The 22838-nt window shown below is 43.8% G+C and overlaps 1 protein-coding gene across 2 annotated transcripts in view; it reads left to right on the top strand.

Annotated features, from left to right (window-relative positions):
- Positions 1-20976, top strand: part of NCALD (neurocalcin delta) — a 58700-nt gene extending 37724 nt beyond the window's left edge. For both annotated transcript variants that reach the window (XM_074885780.1, XM_074885789.1), the window contains exons 2-4: positions 3596-3992; positions 10865-10970; positions 11266-20976. In XM_074885780.1, coding sequence (XP_074741881.1) covers positions 3615-3992; positions 10865-10970; positions 11266-11363 — 582 coding nt within the window. In that variant the 5' untranslated portion in view covers positions 3596-3614 and the 3' untranslated portion in view covers positions 11364-20976. The remainder of the gene's footprint in view (positions 1-3595; positions 3993-10864; positions 10971-11265) is intronic.
- Positions 20977-22838: the final 1862 nt, after the last annotated feature.

The raw sequence follows: 22838 nt of genomic DNA, 5'->3' as shown, positions 1-22838 counted from the left end.
TGCTGAACTGTCACAGCCTGTTGTCTGTCAAACAGCTCTGTTTTCAGTCTCGTCTTAAAAATTCCGCACCTAAACCTGATTAGAGCAAGCTCTAAGCATATACTTTATGGAGCAGCACCTATGACATTTCCTACAATAATCAGTGAACATTCTTCCCATAGCAACCACACAGCAGTGATGCTTTCCTTTCTGATCTTCTGTAGTTGTTGGCTGAAATGGTATCAACTCTTCAAGCCATAAACACATCACATTCTTTTACCAAACAATATTGCCCTCAGAATTAAGACCTTAATATTTTTGTATGTCATGTTGTCCCATATAGGAAGTCTATCATGTGTATTATGTCTAATACCATTGTATCAGAGGAAGAAATTGTAGAAATGCAATTAATAATTAAACACTTAATTTGTCTTTGTTTTGTATACCTACAACATCCATTTCTCAGTATTGTCAATTTTTTACTTTGCCACTGCAATTGCTGTTCACTATTTGCTTGCTGTATTTTTAACATTTAATCATTTATTAGAAATTTGAAAGATCTACAGGGGTGATAAAGTGTGAAAAATGCCTAAAATCAGATCCAGTTTTATTTCATTCTGTGCATTTATTGCTGTAATTGTTACCTGACATTCTCATAGCTCACTGTACTCTGCCTATAATCTAATCTATCCTGAAGAGGCAGGCAGCCGTGTATGAAGTGATTATAAGGATCTTCAAATGTCTTCAAGGATTTTCTGTACTTGGACTGCAAAAGCATTTTGATCTGTTGTTGATAGAATGAGCACAATAAATCCCATCGTTAGGATTCCTAGAATAAGGAATTAATACACACCTATTAATAAGGAACAATCTGGAGGGCAAAGAACATGATACAAATTAATCACAATTGAATTCAGAAATAATCCTACCGATTTTGACTATGTTGCCTGGCATCACAGCAGCTGTGAATTTCAACCCCTTACTGCAAGCCACATGTGGTTAGCTCTCCCTTTCTGCCTAGAGAACATAGATTTTTCTGGTTGTGATGTTTTGCTCCTACCAATGCAATGAAGCGTGTTGTGCTATTCTTTATTTTTTATTATTTGGTAAAAATATGTTGCACTGGCAGCCATGTGCAGTTATAAAGGCATCATTTTTTGAACTGAAACACATTCTTAGTGGCTACCTCTTGAAGGTCACTACCTGCATGTTACGTCACTATTTTATTTTTCAAAAGACTCTGGACTGGAAGTGTGCAAGCCGAGTTTTGCGTTTTCAAATGTTTGAGATATTAAAAAGCAATGAGGGATTATATAGCTAACGCCAGCTCACTCCTACGGCAGCTGGCTTGCACATTAGTCAGAGATCTTCCTTTTCTACTCTAATGGTCTGAAAAGTGTGCAGCCCCTGGGGCTGCGGAATAGCTGCCGACTGTGAGTGTGGGTAGCTGCTACCTACTCTGGGGATTTTACTGGTTTGGTTTTTATTAAACTGGTGCCACTCTAAACTAAGCCTGGCCACTGCACTTGTACAGTTGCTTTCCCATCCTGTTGGCAGACCCTGCTCATGTTGTTTTGCCTGACATCAGCCCGTCTGGCTGCCCTAATATAATCCGTTCACTCAGCTAATTCCCAGGTTGTTTATTATGGACCCTGTCCAACACCCGCTGAAGGCAACACAACCTTCAGCTGCCTTGGCAGCTGTTGGACCAGGCCTATAAAACAGGGACGTTTTTGCTATTTTCAGGGTATTAAGAGTTTGGATTACTTAAAAACTGTACAGTATGTTTTGATCAGGATAAAAGGAGGAAACGCAGTAGAAAAAAATTACCTTTGAGGTGGCACCTTCCACTTTCCAAACATTTTGAAGACACTTCAGAGGAAAAGACATTGTTTGGATCAAGGGAGTCACCCAGGCCCCTGAAATGGTCAGGAGGTGGAAAGGCTCCCATTGGGCAGGACTCTTTACTCCTTTCAGCCTCCTCTTTGTGAACAGGGGAGCCTATTCTCCATCAGCTGTGTAGGCAAAAGTTTAGACTAGATATCTAGTTACTGGACAGACATATGTGGATCCTGTGAAGACACAGATAGAGCTAGGATAGATCCCACCATTTTATCCTTGAGAAATAAAGCTTTTTGGTCATTCTGGCCCAAGAACACATGTGATTAAGGAGTCAGTCCTCTAGCTACCTTGGGGAGTTCAAATTCACCTTGGGGAGAAGGGGAGCTTCTCATCACAGGAAACAATTAGCATCAACCCCGGGGAGCCTCAATTTCTTCTTCCCAGTGCCTAACAGAAGAGACAGTAGATGAGCTTCAAATGGTGGTACATTTCTCACTAGCTGCTTCTGATGTGTAATAATACTATATTATTATTCATTTTTGAAAGTATTACTTTGGTCTAGAAAGAACGTTTTATGAATGCTCATTAGCCACTCCATCCATCTCTGTGGTCCAGAGAGTCCAGTCTGACAACAGGGTGAAAGTCTTATGTAAATTATTTTGCAATTCTACTTAAGTTATCCATACATCAGATTTTAGTTGTGACTGTCATTCGTATGACAAATTCCCAGGGAGGTTTCTGTCGATAGAGAAGGAGCTTCCCACAATTCAGGTATAATGCTAAGCTTCCAGTAAAACTGATGATGTTGCCTTTTGGATCCAACACACTCAGGCTCCAAAACTTAAAAGCTAAAGGGCATCAGTCATTAGTAAATCTGCTGCAAAATGTGATATGTAGCAACTTGCCTTAAATAAAATATAATTAAGGTGATTTAACAGAAGCTGTATCCAATAATATTTCTTAATGGGTAATTTAAGGGAAATGAATTTCCAATTTGGTTGTCTGGGTACTTTTTTTTTTCTCTTCCTTTTTTTTTTTAAAGACTTTTTTTCAAAGAGCTGTGACCACCCACATTACTATTACTTAGTAATAGATTCAATTTCTGGCTACAAGGAGAATTAAAAAACACTGTAATAGTTTGGGGTGGAGGAATCCACCATTGATAAAATCTTTTCAGATTTTATCTACATTTGGAACTAAAATGGGAATTGGTCCATGCCAAAGAAGAGAGGCAACTTCTGGGTTGCTCTGTTTGATTCTGGCTTTGGAGCTCCTGGTTTCAGTGTACACTGCAGATGCACCTTGATCCTATTTTGGAGCAAGACCAAGTGAACATAGCCTTTTGTAGCAACCTGGTTTACACCAGAGGTACAAAAAATGTATCATCTATCTCATTCAGGTCAGGTCCTTGAGACAGCTGAGTGACTGAGATGGAGGGTGTGTTGCAACACACAGCTACCGGTCCCTACACCTTGCAACAGCTATTGCTTACCTTGTGATTTCAAAGGCAAAATAGGATGACAATAAGTTCAACGTAATTGCAGTTCTCCAAACTGTTGAAAAGACACTGTAATCAACATGTGGATTAGGTTTGTTAATTTTTTCAGAGTATACTTGTACTAGTGGAAACTGCCCAAAGTTTCAATTGATTCCCAAGAGTGAACTATCATCAGAAAACTCAGAATCCAACATACTGTTCTTCTATTGCCTCCAAGCTAATAGTTATTAATAATTAATAAATAATAATTCATATGTGTTTGTTTTTCCTCTGCAGGTAATATTTTGACACCAATATGGGAAAGCAAAACAGCAAACTACGCCCTGAAGTCATGCAAGATTTGCTAGAAAGTACAGACTTTACAGAACACGAGATCCAGGAGTGGTACAAAGGCTTCTTGAGAGACTGTCCAAGTGGACACTTATCTATGGAGGAGTTTAAAAAAATATATGGGAACTTTTTCCCTTATGGGGACGCTTCTAAGTTTGCGGAACATGTATTCCGCACTTTTGACGCCAATGGAGATGGAACAATAGATTTCAGAGAATTCATCATAGCCTTGAGCGTAACGTCGAGAGGTAAACTGGAACAAAAGCTGAAGTGGGCATTCAGCATGTATGACCTCGATGGGAACGGCTACATCAGTAAGTCAGAGATGCTGGAAATCGTGCAGGTATGTGCTGCTCAGAGGCACCCCCTGGCCTCACTCCTTCCAAGCAAAGTATGAAGCAATGTAGCAATGAGACACTGAATGAAAAACTCTGGCAGCATTTGGGGGATTATGATCTTGGTTCTCTGTATAACCGCTTGAATATAAAATGTTATTTCATTTGGCAAAGATCATGTCACAATTCGAACTGCAGCATTTAATGTCCATTGCAAGTTTTTCCTGAGCAACACACTGTGAGGGAAATTCTCCCTTGGGAGTTCTGTTGGGCTGGAGCACAGCAACTTACCTGCTGATAAATGTGATTCTGTCCTCTGGGAAATCACTGTCAATTAATTACAATTAATTACAGTTGGACCAAGTAGTATCTTAAATCAATCAGGTAGTGTACTATTAAGGAGGGCAGGCTCCCTCCACAATAAGAAAAAAATCTTTGAAATCATGCTGTTATGAAGAACCAGCTCACATATTTTAAAAGGTGTCTGTCTGCCTAGTTCCAGTGAGGTCTGCATACCTAATAACATGCTAGCTGTCTTGATATTAAGTTGCCAGTATAGATAAACCTTATCTGGGTAGACAACGATTCCGTACACAGCTTCTTTGGATGCTTTTTCTTGTGGTGTTAGTTGGAGTCCCACCTCACTTTGGCTTCCTCTAACATGTTTTTACCCTTGAGGCACATCACTCTACTAGAAGCTTTAAAACATTTTTGATATGGTAGTATATTTACACAGCTTGAATCTGTGTAATGCAGTGCTGTTTAAAAAAAAACAAACCAAAAAACCTGTTATCAAGATCTTTTCTTTCCCTGGAAATTTTGAAGTGCTAACTATGTATTGTATTATTCAGACTTATATTTGTGCTGGAAATCAAGGGAAAGGAATGCACACAAATTGCAGGCTGTAATGGCAAACCATGTGTACAGAGTCAGCCTAACGTGTGGTGCCCTTGTCTTTCTACCAGGGCTCAGTCTCATGTTCTCCAGACAGTAGCTAACAGCAGCACTTGCACTGCTTCAGCAAGACCAGATACAAAGCTCAGCTGCAAATGTAGGCTTTTTGTGTCATCTTTCACTTACTCTGTTTTGTGTTCCTGTGTGTGAGTTAAAGAGCAGGACTGCATTCAGACGCAGAGACCTCCCTGTCTCTGTGCCATGACAAACCCCATGGAATATTTGCATTAGAAGATACTCTGTTCCTCACAAATCTTCCTCTCCCCTGGGCAGGGTAAACAGGCTATCAGTTATTGTTTTCCTAGCTGTATTTCTCCTTATGAGAAAACAAAGAGAATCCCAAAAGAACTAACAAAGTACAAAGCAAACACAAGGAGCCAAACCTGAGTAAGCGCCTGCTCCTCAGGAGGAGGAGATGCCCCAGGACCACAGGAGCCCTTGCTGCTGTTGAGTAGCCTGGGAAGGCGTCAGTGCTGAATGGCAGCACAAACGCCCTAGACCAGAAGATTTACAAACATGGAGAACAATGCCACAGATGTGTTCATGTCAAATTTAATTAAAGCATCAGTGGCTGAATTCTCCGTAGCAAACCAAGCAAGGACCAGCAAAACCAGCAGCTTTTTTCAGTTACCACAGATCTGATCATCAGCATGATTAGAGGCTGACATGCTCTGCCCCCTCTTCACAGTTGTGCTGGTACCAAATTGTAGCATTGTTCTTTACAACTGTGATGCTATCGTCAAATGAAACTGCAGCTTAGGGATCAGTGTAGGGCAACATTTTGTGAATTTGTGTACCCAACCCAGAGCAACACTTTGACTGTGTACAGCCCTCAGCCTGGCACTCCAGCCCTCCCACTGCACTTCTTGGGAGGTTTGAGTCTCTCCTTTCAGATCTCACCTGAAACTCAACTGGCCAACGCTTAGTTTTTTTTGCCCTCTCCCCACATTTTGAGGGACTACACAAAAATCAATTACGGAAGCAAACAGCCTAATAAGCCTGAGCAACACCCATTTCTGCACCATGAACCATCAGTTGTTTTACAGACAGGAAAGCTCTTTCTGTGATGGAGCTTCCCATGAAGCAATGTGCCTGTAGATCTCAGCCTGTTCTCTTATTCCAGATTTTTATGGTTGTAGTGATCTTCCTGTATTGCACTGGTCACCCGTAGCTCCTCCTGGTGGAGGAGGATTTGTCGCATAGTCTCTGGAAGCATGTTCAGCTGCTGTGTGAGAAACTGAAGTAGATGAGCACATTTTCTTGCTTTATTGAGGGGTTCCTTTGATGTAGAGTGATTAGACTTACAAAAACCCAGCTAACAACTGTCACTTTCATTTATGAAATATTATTATTTTTTAATATGGAAAGACATGATTCTGTATCAAATATCTTCCTGGGGGCCCTCAGCCATCACAATCCTTCTGATAGTGAAAAACAGAACTCTGTTATATCTCTGATATACATCTCAGAGGAACCTATTACGTGTCCCTTAGCTAGCATACATTTGCATATTGCTACAGCAGGATTTATTATGTTTTCATTGGGGTTTTTGCATGAGACAATATATCAAAATGAATGCTAAAAGAAGTACCATCAATCTAACAGTCTTAGTTTCACAGAAAAATACTGTCCCTATTACTGTGGGATTATTATATCTTAAATAATATAGGGCCAAGGCATGCTTTTTTTCTTTTGAAAGTCCTCTCTCCATAGTGATTTTCACTGTTATGCTGATGCTGATGGTTGCTTGCATTTCCTTTCTCATGCTCTGGCCAAATCTAACACCGCTGCAGGCAATGCAGACATTGCACTCTTGCTCAGCACTGCAAGAAGGTGCTTGTGGTAACAGTGGTAACAGCAGCAGCACTGAAACAGCAGAGCTACTGGTTAAGATGGCTCATGTCCCACAGAAGCCCTAGTAACTGGCCATCTGCCAAGAAGATGAAAGTGAATGGTCCATAATAACTTTTTGAAACCCGTTTTCTCTCCAAAGGAATGGGCTAGAGGGCAAAGCACCTGTGGTCCTTTAAGCTCCATTTACCATAGTGCTGTTAACCATGTACACATAGCCTATTACAGACTCACCACGCCTGCCCATGAGCTTCCCCTAGACAAGTCTCCAAAAAGCCCTTCTTAGAGATACACGTGAGCCATCCACATGGAGCTGGCTGCACAGTTTGGAGGATCACATAACTTGAAGGACTTTAGCAGTGGGCTGGCAATTGCAGAGCCTAATGATAGAAGGTCCACAGGATACTGCTGGAGCTACCAGGCATAGCACATCTGCAGAGTACTGTGGGAAGATGCTTCATAGCCTGCCCTCTTGACAGTCCTCACAGCAAATCCTCTCAGATTCTCCTGCTCTAGAAAGGCTTTTCATGTCTCCCATGTTTACCTAAATAGCCCAGTCCACTCAAAAATAGCTGCAAACCAGCTAGAAGATTTGTCTTTGTTCCCCTTGCTGAAATGGGACATATTTGGTGAGAGTCTCTTAAAATAAGAGTTCAAATAAGAGATGGAAACCTTGTTCTAAGGGAACATTTTTTCACCGTATGGAGTCATAAGGCATGTTAAGAATACTGAGTGGAGAGACGAGAATAACACTTTCAGTTTAATACAAACAGAGCGCACATGTTTCACTTGCTGGGCTAGCTTATTTGTAAGTCAGGAAGAAATAGAAGCTGATATGGGAAGAAGCAGAAGCTGATATGGCTCTCAGTAAAGACAATGTCAAAAATCCCCATGAGATTGAGAGGAAAGCAATTTTTTCAGGGCAATTATTCACTTCATGACACTTTTAGCTGTCAAAATTTATTTCAACGGAGTAAAAAGGATTGACTGATAATTTGTGCTGTCATTGCTGCCATCACCGTAAAGAGCTCTTTGATGCTTTGCCAAGTATAGCAGGAAAGTGCAGCCCCCACCAAGGTTTCTGGCCTGAGTGCAGCAGTGGCAGCCAGTGACTGGGAGAAGAACTTGTGTGAATGAGCAAAGGGGTGAGATTTGCCCTAAATCACCCACCACCGCTCATCCACATGCAGGTGTAAAATCAAAGGAGAGAGCTCAGCAGGGAACCAGCCAGCTCAGATGAAGCTGGAGCCTGTGCTCCATCCAGTGATGCACAAAGGGCTCTGGAGGCACAACACACATTCAGAGGTGCCAGGGAGCTGTAAGGAGCCCTCCTGACAGAGTGCACCTGAGAAAGCTGCCCTGACTCAGGTAGCTGCTGACAGATAACCACCTCCAAACCTTCTCCTACTGAATGCCACCGATGGCTTTCAACCCAAGTGCTGTGAGGCCAAGGAGTCATACTCCACATGGAGTGGAGCCCTTGCAGCCTTTCGGTCCCAGGTTGCAGCCCAGGGTTAGCACAGCCCAGCTCCACGTAATTATCCTTTCAAAGCTTGCTCTTTCAAACACTCAATAAAGAGCTCTATGTAGCTGCATTGAATTAATATGGGGCAAGTCTCAAGATTCTTAATCAGCTTTAGCTGGCTTTTACTTTGGGAAAAGTTCCCACTGAACTTCTGAGTAAGGACATAAGAATTTGTCCAGAGTAACCATTTTCAGCATGAAAGGAACGCTTACTATGTTATTCCCATCTGGCTTTCCTAGAATATCTCATCTGTTATTCCCTTCACACGCCTCTGTGAAAAGGACCCTGTAGGATGAAGTCATCCTGAAGTGCTTTTTTTTTTGTCCTAAAAATCTGCATATTCTTACTATGGTTACTTTGATCAGGGTAAACATGCCTGCACTCCCGGTCCGGGGCATTCCTCCCACACTTTCAATACAGATTCTCTGCTTTGCCATCCTCTCACCCAGAGTGAGGGAATGACCCCTCCACCTCTCTTCCTACCCCAGACAAAAGCCAGACAGCTTAAGATGCTTAAACATTAGCAGATTTATAAGCCTCATCTCTGCTCTGACCCCTGCGAGCCTTGCATGCCGATGAGGATGAAGAAGGGGTAAATTCTTACTGTCCACCCTCTCCTTTTTTTTCTTCCCTTATTGCCTGCTTCCTCCAGCTCCCTCATCCCTATGTTCATATGCTTGCATGTTCATCCTTTCTTCTGTTCTCCTGGTTATCAGATGATCATGGTTGTGTAGACAGCATCCCTGCCTGTACTTAGGCTCTGCCCAATACTCTGGCACCCTAATTCTCATAGGAGCCTTTGGGCACTCCCCCGTGCAAATCATGATGATGATCATGATGATTGGCCACCAATTTTCCATTCAGCCAGCAGCTGTTCATGCTGAAATGTTTTCCTCTGTTCCCCAGATCATGGTAACATAGCCAGTGTTACAGACTTACCGGAGGGCAGACCAGGAAATCCACAGTCACGGTGTTGATGACATAACTGAGGGAGCAGATGTTTGATTGCGCTGAGCATAAAGCGATGAATAATTAATTAAACAGGCAACTGCCTTTCTCGGGGTGTAACTCTTCAAGTTATTTAAAGGTCAGAAGTTGTGAAAGGTGAGCTGCTGGCAGAGGAGAATCCAAGCAAGATGTCCAAGGAAGTGCTTGCTCCCTAGTCTGACTGTAAATGCTGCTTAGCGGCATCCTTCAGCTGGTGAATCTGTGCTGCTACATTCCTGGAGCTGGCCCTTGGGAAGCCTGAGCCAGATGATGGGAGCGTTCAAGCCAGAGTGCCTTCATGAATGGGAAAAGTGGGCAGGGGAGATCCAGTGATCAGTACTGGACTGCGCCAAGGAGCCCCCCTCCCAGAGCAAGAGGAAGCGAAGAACAAATAGCTAAAGCAATCACATCTGCACTGTTATCAACTGACCACTGCAGACACTGTGTTTGGGGGAAACAAGAATTTGAAGGTGTGGAAGAAAGCGATCCACATCTACACACCAGGGCTGGAGGGCAAAGTGACTGCCCAGTGCAGCGCCCGTCACCCAGAGGCCAAAGAGCTGCAACCGGAAGCAGAAGGAGCTGGTCAGACCAGGGCAACGCTGCCTTCAGCTGGGATGTGCTGCGTCTCCAAATGGCCTGGAGGATCCCCCAAGACCACCACCCCGCAGATGTCTGGCTGCTGCTGTTCTCCCAGTTGTGTGTCACCATAAAGTTATCTAACACAAAAAACACTTGTTTACTGGTACTGCATGCTCACATTTGCTGGCACCATTTGGATAAGCAGTTCAGAGACAATTACTCATTCTTGTTTTAAAATTAACATTACTTCTGTTTTAGGGGTGGCTAGCACCATACGTGACTAATAGATTTGTCTGTGCAGAGACTAGCTATGGGTGGCATCAGTGCTGTGTGGGACCAAAACATCTGCTCTCTGTGGAACGAATTGTGAATGGGGTTTTGAGCCATGTATGCACACCAACCCCCAAGGAAAAGGCCACCTCCTTGCTGGTCAAGTCTTCATTATCTGTGAGACACGGCAAACGCAGGGAGTGAGTCACTGCCCTCCCCGCGGGCAGGATGCTGACCAATGTGGGAGACGAAGGACATGGGGGGTGAAGCAAAGGCAGGGTGAGGAGTCAGGGGTGGTGAGGATGGAGCCGGGGTGGCCAAAGCACAGAGACACACGACAGCACAGGACAAGACCTCTGTGGTCTTACCATTCCCCCAAGCACTGGAAACTGCCAGTGCCTAACGTACTGTACAGGTGATAAATTCATCCAAAGACTGTTTTAATAAGGAAAAATGTAACTTTGGTCCAAACCCAGATTGTGTTCAACCATGACTAAATAAGGAAACACGGTATTTCATAAATGAGCATCCCACTGAAGAGGGCAGCTGCACGTACTGGTGCCACCAGACTCCCTTCAGCATCCAGAGAGCAGGTCCCACCCAATGTTCCCAAGATATTTTCTGCCTATTTCTGTCACCAGGAGATAATCATAACCTTGCATTAAGATAATGTGTTTCTTACCAGCTCTTTGCTCCTGTCATATCACACAGGCAATCTATAAGATGGTTTCTTCTGTAATGAAGATGCCAGAAGACGAGTCAACACCAGAGAAGAGAACAGAGAAGATCTTCCGCCAGATGGACACCAACCGTGACGGTAGGCACCCTCCAGATACTGGGGTGGCCTCCTCTGCCCCCATGCTGGGTGACTGGGGTGTCCTGCCCACACGGGATGACCCCTCAAACCTATGACTCCTCCTTTGACTGCCCAGGCAAAGCCACCACCATCCACAGCCAGTGGGGTGCAGGCAGGCAGGGCTTTGCCTTGTAGGGTTGCTTTCCCAGGGGTTTTCCTTGGGTGCCCCCAGCTTCCTTCCACTGTGCTTGCCCAGAGGCTTGGCAGGTGTGCTGTGACCCACCATGTGCGCTAAGCAAACGTGTTTCTTTTCTAGGAAAGCTTTCTCTGGAAGAGTTCATCCGAGGCGCCAAGAGCGATCCATCCATAGTCCGTCTCCTGCAGTGTGATCCCAGCAGTGCCGGGCAGTTCTGAACCTGTTCTTTGGATGAATTATGTATCTGCTTTTTTTTTTTCCTTGCCAAACAACATTCATGGTAGTGTTGCCTCTGTATGGCCAATTATGCCTTCATTTGTGGCATCTTATAGCTTCTTTTGTTGTGGATTAATTATAAGAATGCTGAATTGCTCTTAACAATTTGTCCAGAGCACGAACAGTACTGTTTTAAACAGATATTGTGGTGTTATCATTGTTTTAAAGATTTCATTTTGTTTTTTTGTTTTAACGTGTCTGTTTTGGAAAGTACACGTTGAGAAGGAGTAAACCAACAACAAAACCCTTGGCAGCAAGACACACTGACAGATTTTAGATTGCTGCTTTAGTAGCTAGGTATTCACCTGCAGGACCTGAAAGTGTAGTAGAGGTTGAACCAAAGGGGTTGTGATGGGTGCAGTAGGATTCACCTGGAACCTCCTCTCCTGTCCAGGAGGCACCAGTTAAGGTCAAAGACAGGTTCAGGAAGAAGTACAAAAGTGCAAAACATGTGCAGGGGTATCATCTGCACCCCTGCTCCTATGCCTCGTTGTTTAAATGCTGTGAAAATTTTCCAGGTTGTGAAGGAGAAGGGAAAAAACAAAGGTGGATATTTTTTGCTAGGTTTACAGTGGTTGATTTCACATGGCTTTATCTTAAAATTCAGCAATTTGCAATCCTGATCCCCAAATCCACAACTTACAATACCTCTTGCCATTTGGGATCAGCAAAGGCAGACACAGATACAGAAAACTGGGTCTTGACAATGAATTTAAGGGAGATACATATCGAATGTGAATTTTTCAGGTTAGTAATAAAGCAGTGTCTACTAAGGAGAGTCGGCATTCACGTGAGGAACTCACAGACACCTGCAAGCAGCTCCAGCTGAGGCACATCTGCTGTTCTGAATGCTCTTGCATAGTATGAAGTTTTGGAGGTGTTTTTGTCTCTCTCCACGTAGCTAACAGAGTTTATGGGCCTGCTCTTAGGGGAAGGTTGTCATCAAAACTTGTTTTAAACAAAAAATTGTAGCATTTATATTTCATTTATTTTAGTAAAGTTCAAAAAATCTGTACTGAAACAAGGAAATGGTACGCTTTATGGTATATTTATATATATAACAATTAAAACAAAAAAAAGATCAGCTCTTGAGAGAAATGTTGAATGTTTATCTTTTCACCTAGATGCAGGAGTTCTGAAATTTGCTGCTGCAAAACTTTATCCTTTGGTCAAAGTTGCTGTATGCAAAGCTAGTACACATACATGGGATTTCTTAGGGACTTCACAAGCGCTGCTGCAACAGAAAAGCTTTAGCAACAGGAGGCATTATGCTGACTAAATTGGCATTAATCTGTCATTAGCTAAAGTCTGCTCTGTGATCCTGTTGGAGAGGTACCCATGTAGGCAGTGCACAGCATTGGGAATTCATGAGCTCGTTAGAGTAACCTTTGTCTGACAGGCAAGGTTGGCATTTTGTCAAGTGACCTTGTAGATGCTAATCCCTAGTAGCCTTAATTTAAAATAAACTAAGTAAAATAAGTCTGCTTTGCAGATGATGATTAGCTAAGTACTAATTAGAAGTCATGAATAAGTAGCCGGGTATGAATAATTTTTTGTTGAACACTAGCTAGCATGTACAATAACTGAAAGAAAAAATCCTAGACATAATTTTTCCATACCATTTGCTTTGCCAGGTGTGAAGTGCAGAGCATATTAAAGTAAAATAAAAATAAATTGAAAATAACATTGCTAATCAGTTGTAGTAAAATGATGAGTGGCTAATTACACTCAATAAATGTCTTCAGGCACACACCTTTGTCTCAAAAGGTCATAGAAATCCAGTTCATGATAAATTCCGATTATAGTAATGAAAATACTGAGCGGAGATTTATGTGGGAAAATTAGAAAGCAAAAGAGGCCCAACCACAGACACAAACATATTTCAATACCTAGCACTTTTAGCTGCTATAAGCATCACTGGCAAATTTTGCACCAATTATTCTGGTTAATGGAAATGTTCCCTATGTCTTTCTCCCTAATCTTCATTAGACATCCTGTGCACAAATCTAACAATTCAAAGGAGAGCCTGTGTCTACCTCCTTCAAGGTAATTTTCTGGTTTACCTGGAGAGGTTCTGGCCCTCTCTCCTGTATCCATCACCCCACATATATTGAAAGCCATGTTCCCACTTGAGTGCTTTGAGAGTTGTTTTTCAGCAGGACAAGCCTGGCCAGACTGCTGGGGATTGCTGCAGGAAGGTCAGTGGACATGCACTGATCAACATCCCCTCTGTCAGATGGGAATGGCCAGTCCCACTGCCCCAGTCGTTCTTGGGGTGCTCCATCACCACCACTGCTGAGTGCAGGACTAGGTGACGCTAGAGGAACCCTGATGAACTTCTGACCTACCTGCTGAGTGCAAGCACCCAGACCCAAAGTAGCCCAGACCTACAGAAGCTGGCATTTACTGAAGGTGAACTTGGATACCTTCTACAGTTCCATCTTCCTTTTGGTGTTGTGAAAGCAGTTGCATGTGATTGAAACCTTTAAAAAGTTGTCTTTTATTTAAGCAACGGCATTCCATTTCTTTTTAGTTTTATAAGATATTTCTGGCCCAGAACCTAATCTCTCTGTTTTGATGCAGTAGTTGTGGGGCTTTGGGGCCAGGCTTGGTTCACATGTTAATAGTGTACAACAGGTGTCTGAAAACACAACCTGCAATATGACCTCAGGCCAGCAGAGATGTAATTCTTCCCACAGTTCACAACATCTGGGAGAATAAGAATTAGCCTACAGCTGCAGAAGACGTAGCTGGAGATAAGACTATTGTATAAACATTTACATAGTGAACTAAGGTTATTCTTTGACCTGACTACCACTGACGATTAATATTGTTTTAAATTATTAACTATCCCTTTCTTCCTCTGCCTCTGCACATGCTTCAAAAGTGATCCATAGCTGAAGTTGTGATAGGAGCATCTGCAGACCTCAGATCAGCAGGACAGCAGTGGTGTGCTGTGCCTTGGATTGGAATTTTGTGCTTTGCTGGCATTTGCATTTGCAATCATAACTGCCTTCATAAACCTCTTGAAGACAAAATGACCTATCCTGTATAAAATAGCACAGCAGGTCAGACACTTTCAAGCGATCAATCAGCAATATTTCCATACCAGAAGGATGGCAGACAGCACATACTATTTCACATCACCTCTCAATTTTGTAGATTCATTCTCCAGTATTTGTTGCATGCGAAAGAGGTAACTTTCACTCAGTGTGTTGTCCAAATGAATTAATGAGTACATCCCACATGTAGACTGAATCCATGGAAAATGCCAGTACTATTTATGCAGCATTCCCAGTCAGCTTGCCAAACTCTGGGCCAGAAGATGTGAAGTGAGGACTATGGCTTGTGCGATCTGCGGCAGCCTGTCTGTTTTAGGGTGCTTTGGGAAGAGAAAAGGGAATGCAATCCTTGTAAAACCAGCATGCATGTCTTTTTTGTGAGCACTAATGGTTTGAGAGGGACTGAAGAAAGATCTATGTTTCAACATTGTTTGAAGCCCTGTGAGTTCACAGCAGTGGATGTTCCTGAGGTACACAGAGCTGTTCTGTTCCTCCTGCTGTTCTTAGGAGCTTGTAGGATTTTTATCTTAGTGTTGAGACATTTTGTCCTTTGTTGTTCTCTGTTATAAAGCACGACCTCCACATTTTCTAGACACTGCTGCTTAAGACAATAAGCTAGAACTATGTAACTTCTGTAGCTGGACAAGGTCTACGTGCAGAAGTATCGCACACCAGCACAAGAAGTGGTCACCCATGACCAAATCCCCATGGTTTAATAACTGCCCCTGGGGGCTGAGCCCCAGAACTTTTCAGCGTGTGCTCTCTTCACTGATGGCAAACATGCAATAATGTGGCTTAGCTTAATTTTCTTTCACTACGGACCATGCTAAGTCTCATTACCTTGCATTTGCTGTGGGCTGGAAGCACACACATGGGCAGAAACCTCAGCTCAGCTGACTCATGGAAACTTGGTGAACTGTGGTAACTTGATGTTGAGCCCTAATCCGCAGACTAAGCTGAGATGAGAATATGGTCATGGTCAGACGTCTCGCAGTACATGTGAACTGGGGAACACGGTGACAGCTGACAGGTCCCTGGGGACACGTGGCAGTGGGGAGGGAATCTCCTGCCTCAGAACGAACATCCTGAGCTCAGCTGTCTCCCTTCTTTTAAAACTCTCTCTTTTTTTTTTTTAGCAACACTGGTGAAGAAGCAACATGATAGCAATATAGCATGGTCAGGATAAAGGAGGCATCCTTCAAAAGAATTTCCTTTTGAAGCCTAGCATGCAAGCACCAAGTGAAACAAGCAGAAGGGAGGGCTGGACAAGACCTCCTGAACAACCACTACGCCAGCACCTCCTTTTGTCTTTCTCATGGTGCTCCCTCGGTTCCCTGGCGAGGCAGTCCTTGGGCTCAGGAGTTAGGTGTCAGGTAACTGGTGCAAGACTGGTGGGGAAGAATATTTCACCTGCCCTTTGCACAAGCATTTGGCTGCATTCTTTGCTCTGTGTCTTACTGGGTGGGATCTCACGTAGGAGTCTTAAAGTGGGGGAAGTCGGTTTCCTTGGTATCGCGGGCAGAACTTGTGCTTAGAAATGCAGAGAAACTTGGCAAGCGTCAGACAGCTGAGCAACAGTCAGAGCTGCATGTGGAGTTTTCCACTGACTGTGCAGTAGGCAGATAAGATACAAAGCAATGATATGTCAGACTCGTGGTGTGATGTGCTCTGAGATAGGGCTAGACCAGAAATGGCACCTTCTAGCTGAGCAGCTCTGTCTGCTGCATATTCAGTCAGAGGCGCTGAAAAAATACACTCTAAGTACCTTCAGCATGAACATGCAGTTGCATGAGTAGAACAACTATGCTCTTTCTTACATACAAGCAACAGAGCTGTTTGCAGTGCCCCAGTTACGAGTTGAACAAACAGCTCCCAGGAAGAGTATAAGGCATTTCCTAAGTGTAACTGAGGGCAAAACGCCTGCAGGAGCTTTCTTCGCAGTCCTGGTAGACAAGAAGGGAAAGCTCCGTTTGACTCTCAAAGCCCGGGTGCCATTTTGCAGGCTGGGGAAGGTTGGAACAGCTGTGTTTTAAGCACATGAGGGAAAAAGCAGCAGAGTCTGTAAATTGGCATGGAAAGCAGTGACACTAGAAATTGGGACCATTGTTGAGGAGCTGCAGAAGCCGTTAGGTGTCTCTGGCATTCAGAGCAGTAGAACAAACAGTTGAATGCAAAGCCAATCTCCTTGTCCCTTGCAGAAACTATCACTGGCTGCCATGGGTGTCTCAGCAGCACCCCTTATTCCAGCCTGGCTTTTGCTGTTGTTGCTTCCAAATCATCCATACTGAGAAGTTGTGTCAGTGGTGAGGATTTTCACAGGATAAGATATAAAGCTTTTCAGATATGCTCTCCGTATCTTAACAAGTAACAGCTGGAAAGGCCAGATGTGAGGGGCTTATTGCAATGTAGAGATTTGATTTCCTCATTGCTCCCACAGGTCATAAGTGTTATTTTAATATGTATAGTTGGGATTAAGCTATCACATGTAAAATGCTGACTAATGCACAATAAACAAGGCAAAAAAGAGCTTGAGTTGTAGTGAACAACGTGAAAAGACTAGAGAAATTAAAAACTGTAAGAGACATCACTGCCTTTAGATCAGGGTCTGAATTCACAGGGTGAAACCCCCTCAGCAATAGTCAGCACAGAATAGCTCCTCTGCGCTACCCCAGACCTCCCTGGCTGCTTTGTCCTCACTGTGTGCTGAGACTGGGGACTCTGGGTCCTTCCACAGAGATGGTCATCTGAGCTTCTTGAGCCTGCTGAGTGCTTCCCCGATCTCGAAGTACATGACAGCCACCCTCTCCGTAGTGTCCACTTACTGTGCAGCTGAGACATGTCTTAGATCTTCCCTTCTTGCCCTGACCTTATACCAAAGATGTTCTCACCTTCCCAGGGCAGGCGCTCAGGATGTCTGGCTCTCCAAAGTTTTGCACCCACCTCCCAGTTGCCATCCCTAGCCTCTGTGTGAGTAACAAACACCAGCCCCTGACATCTGGAGGAGCCAGGCTTGATGCATTTAGATGGAACAGCTTCTGATTTGGTTCCCAGACTTTGGCCCTCCTGTGTGTACCCTGCCAACCACACTCTTTATTTCCTATTATTAAGTAATGACAGTATTAAACATTTCAAGAATACACTGAACCTCTGGAACAATGTGGTTTTCATTATCGTGTATGTGTTTGTTGATGCACTGCAGACTGAACCTGACTGGTGTTTGCTCTCTGCTCCCATGGTTTATTCCCCAGACAGCTGATTTCTTCCAGACAGGAGCAGCATCTTCCTATGCATCACCATCCAGCATGTAGTGCCCTGATGCTGCCTGGAGCACCCTGATGCTGTGGACCGAGAGATAATTTTGGTGTAGTAATGTCAGGCAGAAACTCTTCCTGCCACCTGTCAAAAACACGTGTCGAGGGTGTGACCTCTGGTTTTCTCCTCCCTGGGGACAAGGGTTTCAGTGGTATTCAGGGTTGGCCTCATGTTCCCCCACCGAAGAGGATGATGGTGATTAGTAAACCCACCTGAGAAAATCCTCTTAAATTCTAAGCTTCATTTGTGCTGTTAATTGGCTGTTTTCAGAGGGAAGATTAATAGGTCCTATGCAGTTGTTTAGGGGAGAACTCGTAGTTCTTTGCCACCGCACCTTTTTATTTCCCGTCATTAGCTTATTCCCATTTCCAGAGCAATCAAATAGTTTTTATTAGTATCTGGAAGAAAAAGAAAAGACAAAACCAGAGTTTCAATCTGATAAGGATCTAAGGAAGCTTACTAAAGACATTGTTCTCCATGTTAGTCATATGAATTCTCTACAAGATGATGTTTCTTTGGTATTTTGTGTTTAATTTCCTTATTCATGTTTTAGTTGTGTTTGTGATTTATTTATTTATTTTGGATCCTCTTAGATTCATCCCTGCCGGTCATTTAGCTCATATGTTAGCAAAAGTCCCAATGATCGCAGGAGCAGAGCTGCCTGAGCAAATACCAGCAACGTGGGCTCACTGTGCCTCGTAAAAATGAAGTGCTTAATTACATTAGGGATTATTTTTGTCTGCACATTTGCTGCAAGGAGACAGATTGATCTGCATTTCAATATGTTTATCTCTTCCACTTGCTCACTTTGATTCCGTCCAAGCAGTCTTGTAGTTAATATTTGTATATTCAGTTCTATTTCTCTCTTGAACCCAAGGTGACCAATATTGGCCTCCTCTGACAGAAGTACTTGATACTTTTTGGTTATTACATATTGCCGAATAAATGATGTGATGGATGCAAAAGTAAATAGTGATACATTTGTTTGTATAAATTTGGGCAGATACTTTTTGATGCTGTAGAGACTGATGAATTGAGATAAACCATGGCCAAAAGCTGAATGGATCTGAGTGTCCAGTTCCCGTTTAAGTCCATGACCATTCCACAGGGAGAGCTTTCTCATCTCTGTTGTCTCAGGCTGTTTCTACATTGCAGCGTAGAGTAGGGATACCAAATCTAACTTTAAATAAGCTACCATGGGTAGATTAACTGCAGCAGCATGGAGTTCAGCATATCCTGTGTCTTGGCAAAATTAGATACCTCTCTAGAATGCTTTGTAAGCAAACCTACATATCCTAAGGAAGACTTTTACAACTCAGAAAGGAGAGGGACAACTATGACTTAAGTGAATTTGGTCCGCCTATATTTCTTATGGCTGTCTAGAATTGCTAGTGTCCTGCGTGTAGTTGCCTATAGCTATTGTGATGTGTTAATTTTTTCCTCCCGGTTCTGTTGTAAGCTCATTTGGTGATATTCGGAGTCTCCAGCCAGTTCTCAACCAGACAAAGGCCATGGAAAGGACATCTAGAGGTGAGCTGCCTCCAGAAAGACTGAGGGCAGCTCTCAGGATTTGGTCCTGTGCTGTTGCATGCTTTGGGAGCATGCACCTGCAGAGCAACATGTTAAACCTACCCGGTAAAATGGAAGTAGATGATCAGGCCATCAGAGGAGACAGAGAATTTGGCGGAGGATTGTGTATGTGTTTTGTGGCCCCAGCACGCACACTGTTCCCCCTGCTATTAATTTCTAGTTAGGACCTTTCTTGAATTCTTAGTGTCAGAGTAAAATTTTCTTATGCTGATAAGATATTTGTATTATGCAACGTACTCAGAAAAAAAGAGATTATCTCTCTACGACTGTCCTCTCCTCTCAAGAAGCTGTTCTCTTCTGTACATATGATATGCAGAATGTATGGGAGTCTTACCAGTGTTGGTTTGCATTTTTAAGACTGTACTAATTAATGTGTGATACTATTGTGTTTTTGTAGTGGCATCTTTGATGTAAGATGTAAAACTATTTAAAGTGATTTTTTTTTTTGTTATTGTTCGGCTTTTAGAGATAGCACCAAGGACTGCATGTTCACTAGAATCAGCCTTTTTCAAGGGCCATCATAGCTGCACACAGCACGGGTGTTTCACCTGGAGCATAGTACCTGCGTTCTCGTTTTAATAGGGGTCAGTTTTGAGTGGAAACTAATTCTTCCTGAAAAGTCTAGTTTTCTGTCTTACCCTCTCTCAGACTCAAGCTTCCTCCTCCCGCACTGTGTGCCAGTCCCGGCCCCAGAAGGGGACCTTGAGGAGGGTCCCCTAACCCAGGGCACCCCACTGGCCCCAGTGTCAGGCTTTCCTTGGGACTGCTGGCTATACCAGGACAAAACGGGTGGGTTCACATTGTAAGGCCATTTCTGCATGTGACTTGAAAATTAACTAAAATTTTGAGGAATTAAGCAATTAAGGGAAAAAAAAGAGCCTGAGTGGCATGTTTGGGGTCAGAATCTTATTGAGGTGCTTAATATAGCGAAAACTTGGGGTCAGTCCCTAAAAGACAGGACCAATTGGGGCATTTAGATCTACATTTCTTGTCGGATTTGGAGAGGGAAGAGGGGCTCAGATCCAGCCTTTCAGGTAGGGCTTGAATCTGAGAGAGATGCTTCTCCTGATCATGTCCTGGGCCAAAAGACAAGACATGCTGCAGCTTAGGAGTTTTTATTCTTTGAGTTTTTTTCTTTTTAATGGAGAAAGCAGTTCAAACTGCACCTGGCAAAATGACTGACTTCAAAAGCATGTTTTTCCTTGTTATATAGACACTCACAAAACAGCATTGTGTGGTTAAAAAGGCGCATTTGTGATAGTTTCTTTTTCAGTGCCAAAATATATAATCAGTATTGTTTGAAGGGAAATAAGAGTTTTTTTACTGTATTGTTATTACTGTTGAACAAATATTGTTTTTAAATGTTAGATTTTGAAGACTTTTGTATTGTAAACTGTTTTGTGACATGGTGCTTTTTCATACTGGAATTACTGATTGCACCTAAATATGAATTATTTTGTTTTCTTATATAAATATGTTACCTTGAACAATCTTGATGAAAACCAATGTATGGTGGATACCAATGGTTCAAATTCTCCTACTGAAATCCCCTAAATGTTCTTTCCTACTAATAAACATTCTGCTGCAGCTAGCTGTGATGTGCCACGCGCTGTTACTCCCTTCACACCGAAGCCTTAAGGCCTCATGTAGCCCCATGGTCTGGTGAGCAAACCTTGGAGAAGCCTTCGACTGCTGCTCTCACAGCCCCTGGCCCACTCACCACCGTGGGCAATGGGGCAGCAGCCAGGCAAGCCAATCTGGAGGGCTTAGTGAGGGCTTAAGCCATGCATGGGCGCTGTGCTGGCACATTGCAGCTGGCTGAGCTCTCTGCTGCTAATACATTTTTTCCTCCAGCGGCTAAAGCTGGCAGCCAGGCACAGGGCAAGATAACGCAGAGTGGTTTATAAAAGCAAAGGAAGGACAGCACAAGACTGAGAGCCCCAGTCCTCTGGAACTGGAAAAGCCAGTTTAGCTGGCTGATGGGAGATTTCCCTGCCATAGATAAATCCCTCTCCAGGTTTAGGGCATTTTTTTATCCCTGAATGACTGGCACACCGTCAGGGGGGAAGGATGCAAGGAGGGACCATGGGTTGGTAGGGTGGTAGCTGTGGTTAGTCGCTCTGAGACCTGGCTCATGGGGTAGCAGGACAGCCCATCACAGCAGGAGCTCCTGCCAGCCTCAACCAGGGTCTGGAGGGGGCTGGCTTGCACTCCTGTGGATGCTCGTTAAGCTCCTCAAAGTTCTACCTAGGTTAAATTTTGAGCTGGGGTTAGCACCAGGGTGCCAAAAGTAGTTTAAATCCTGCTGGAAGGTAACTGAAACCAGTGCCTATTTCTCTTGAGATTAAAAAAAACCCCCATCTTATTTATAGAACTGCACATTAATATGGGCTTGAAACAGGCTGTAGCCTGAATGGAGCATCAGTTACATCATCCAGGTACCCTGTGTGCTCAGTGCACCTGCAAAACAGCTTTATTACATGAGCTTCCATTGTGCCAGACGCCCTGGGATGTATGTTCTCCTCACTCTCACATTAGAGCCATAATGCAGTTTAGCATTAAGGTGTAGAAAAGGCAGGGGTGTAAGGAGGTGTTTATTTACATAGCAATGTTAAAATCCTCCACTTACCACCTTTGCTGGCCTGTGCATTTCCCTGTGCAAAGCCCAAGGCTTCTGTCCCAAGACAGGGATGTGGACAGGCTCCCAGCACAGAGCCTGGCTTCAGGTGATGGCCACCACCAGGCACTTGAGCACATGTTGCACCCCAGTAGCCTGGGATTGTCCCTCCCACCACCTCGGGGAGGAGGGGACCCGAGACCCTGCAGCTCATCAGCTTGTGAGCCCTGGATCTGGCCCCATCTGAGAAAGAGCACACTCTGGAGTCAGTCACTGTTTTCAGCAGCTTGAATCAAGCCAAGAGTTTGGGAAAGTGCTGAAAAACACAGCTTCGCTGCCCCTTTGAGTCCCCTAAAGATTCAGTCAAGAGCTACAGGAGGGGTGTTTTGCTCCCCTCTCCTAGGAGAGGGTCAGTTTTTCTTAAAGACCTTGCGCGTCACCTTGCTAAACCCTCATTCAACCATGTTAGAAACGGCCTGGCCTTTGAGCATGCTGTGGGTGCAGCAGTTCCCATCAGCCGACACGCTTCTCCTTGCTCCTCCGCAGCCTCGCAGACGCAGCACTTCCAACCACTCAGCTGTTAAAGCATTTGCGTTTTAAGAGCCACATAGTAATATTACTTCCTATAAAACACAATTGAACATCTATCACAGGCAGAGCCCAGGAAACATGATTATTTTAAAGGGCCCCATGAGAGCTGGTCCTGACTCACCCCACACTGTTCATCCAGATAGTATCCCTGGGGCCTGGCAAAGCCCCCAAGAAACTCCCCAAAACCTGCTGGACTGAGGAGCAACAGTGGCAGGGGCAGCACCTTGGGCTACAAGCTCATCCAT

This window comes from Strix uralensis, chromosome 1 (genome assembly GCF_047716275.1).
Source record: "Strix uralensis isolate ZFMK-TIS-50842 chromosome 1, bStrUra1, whole genome shotgun sequence".
NCBI classification, from domain to species: domain Eukaryota; kingdom Metazoa; phylum Chordata; class Aves; order Strigiformes; family Strigidae; genus Strix; species Strix uralensis.
This window is presented reverse-complemented; position numbering and strand designations above follow the sequence as displayed.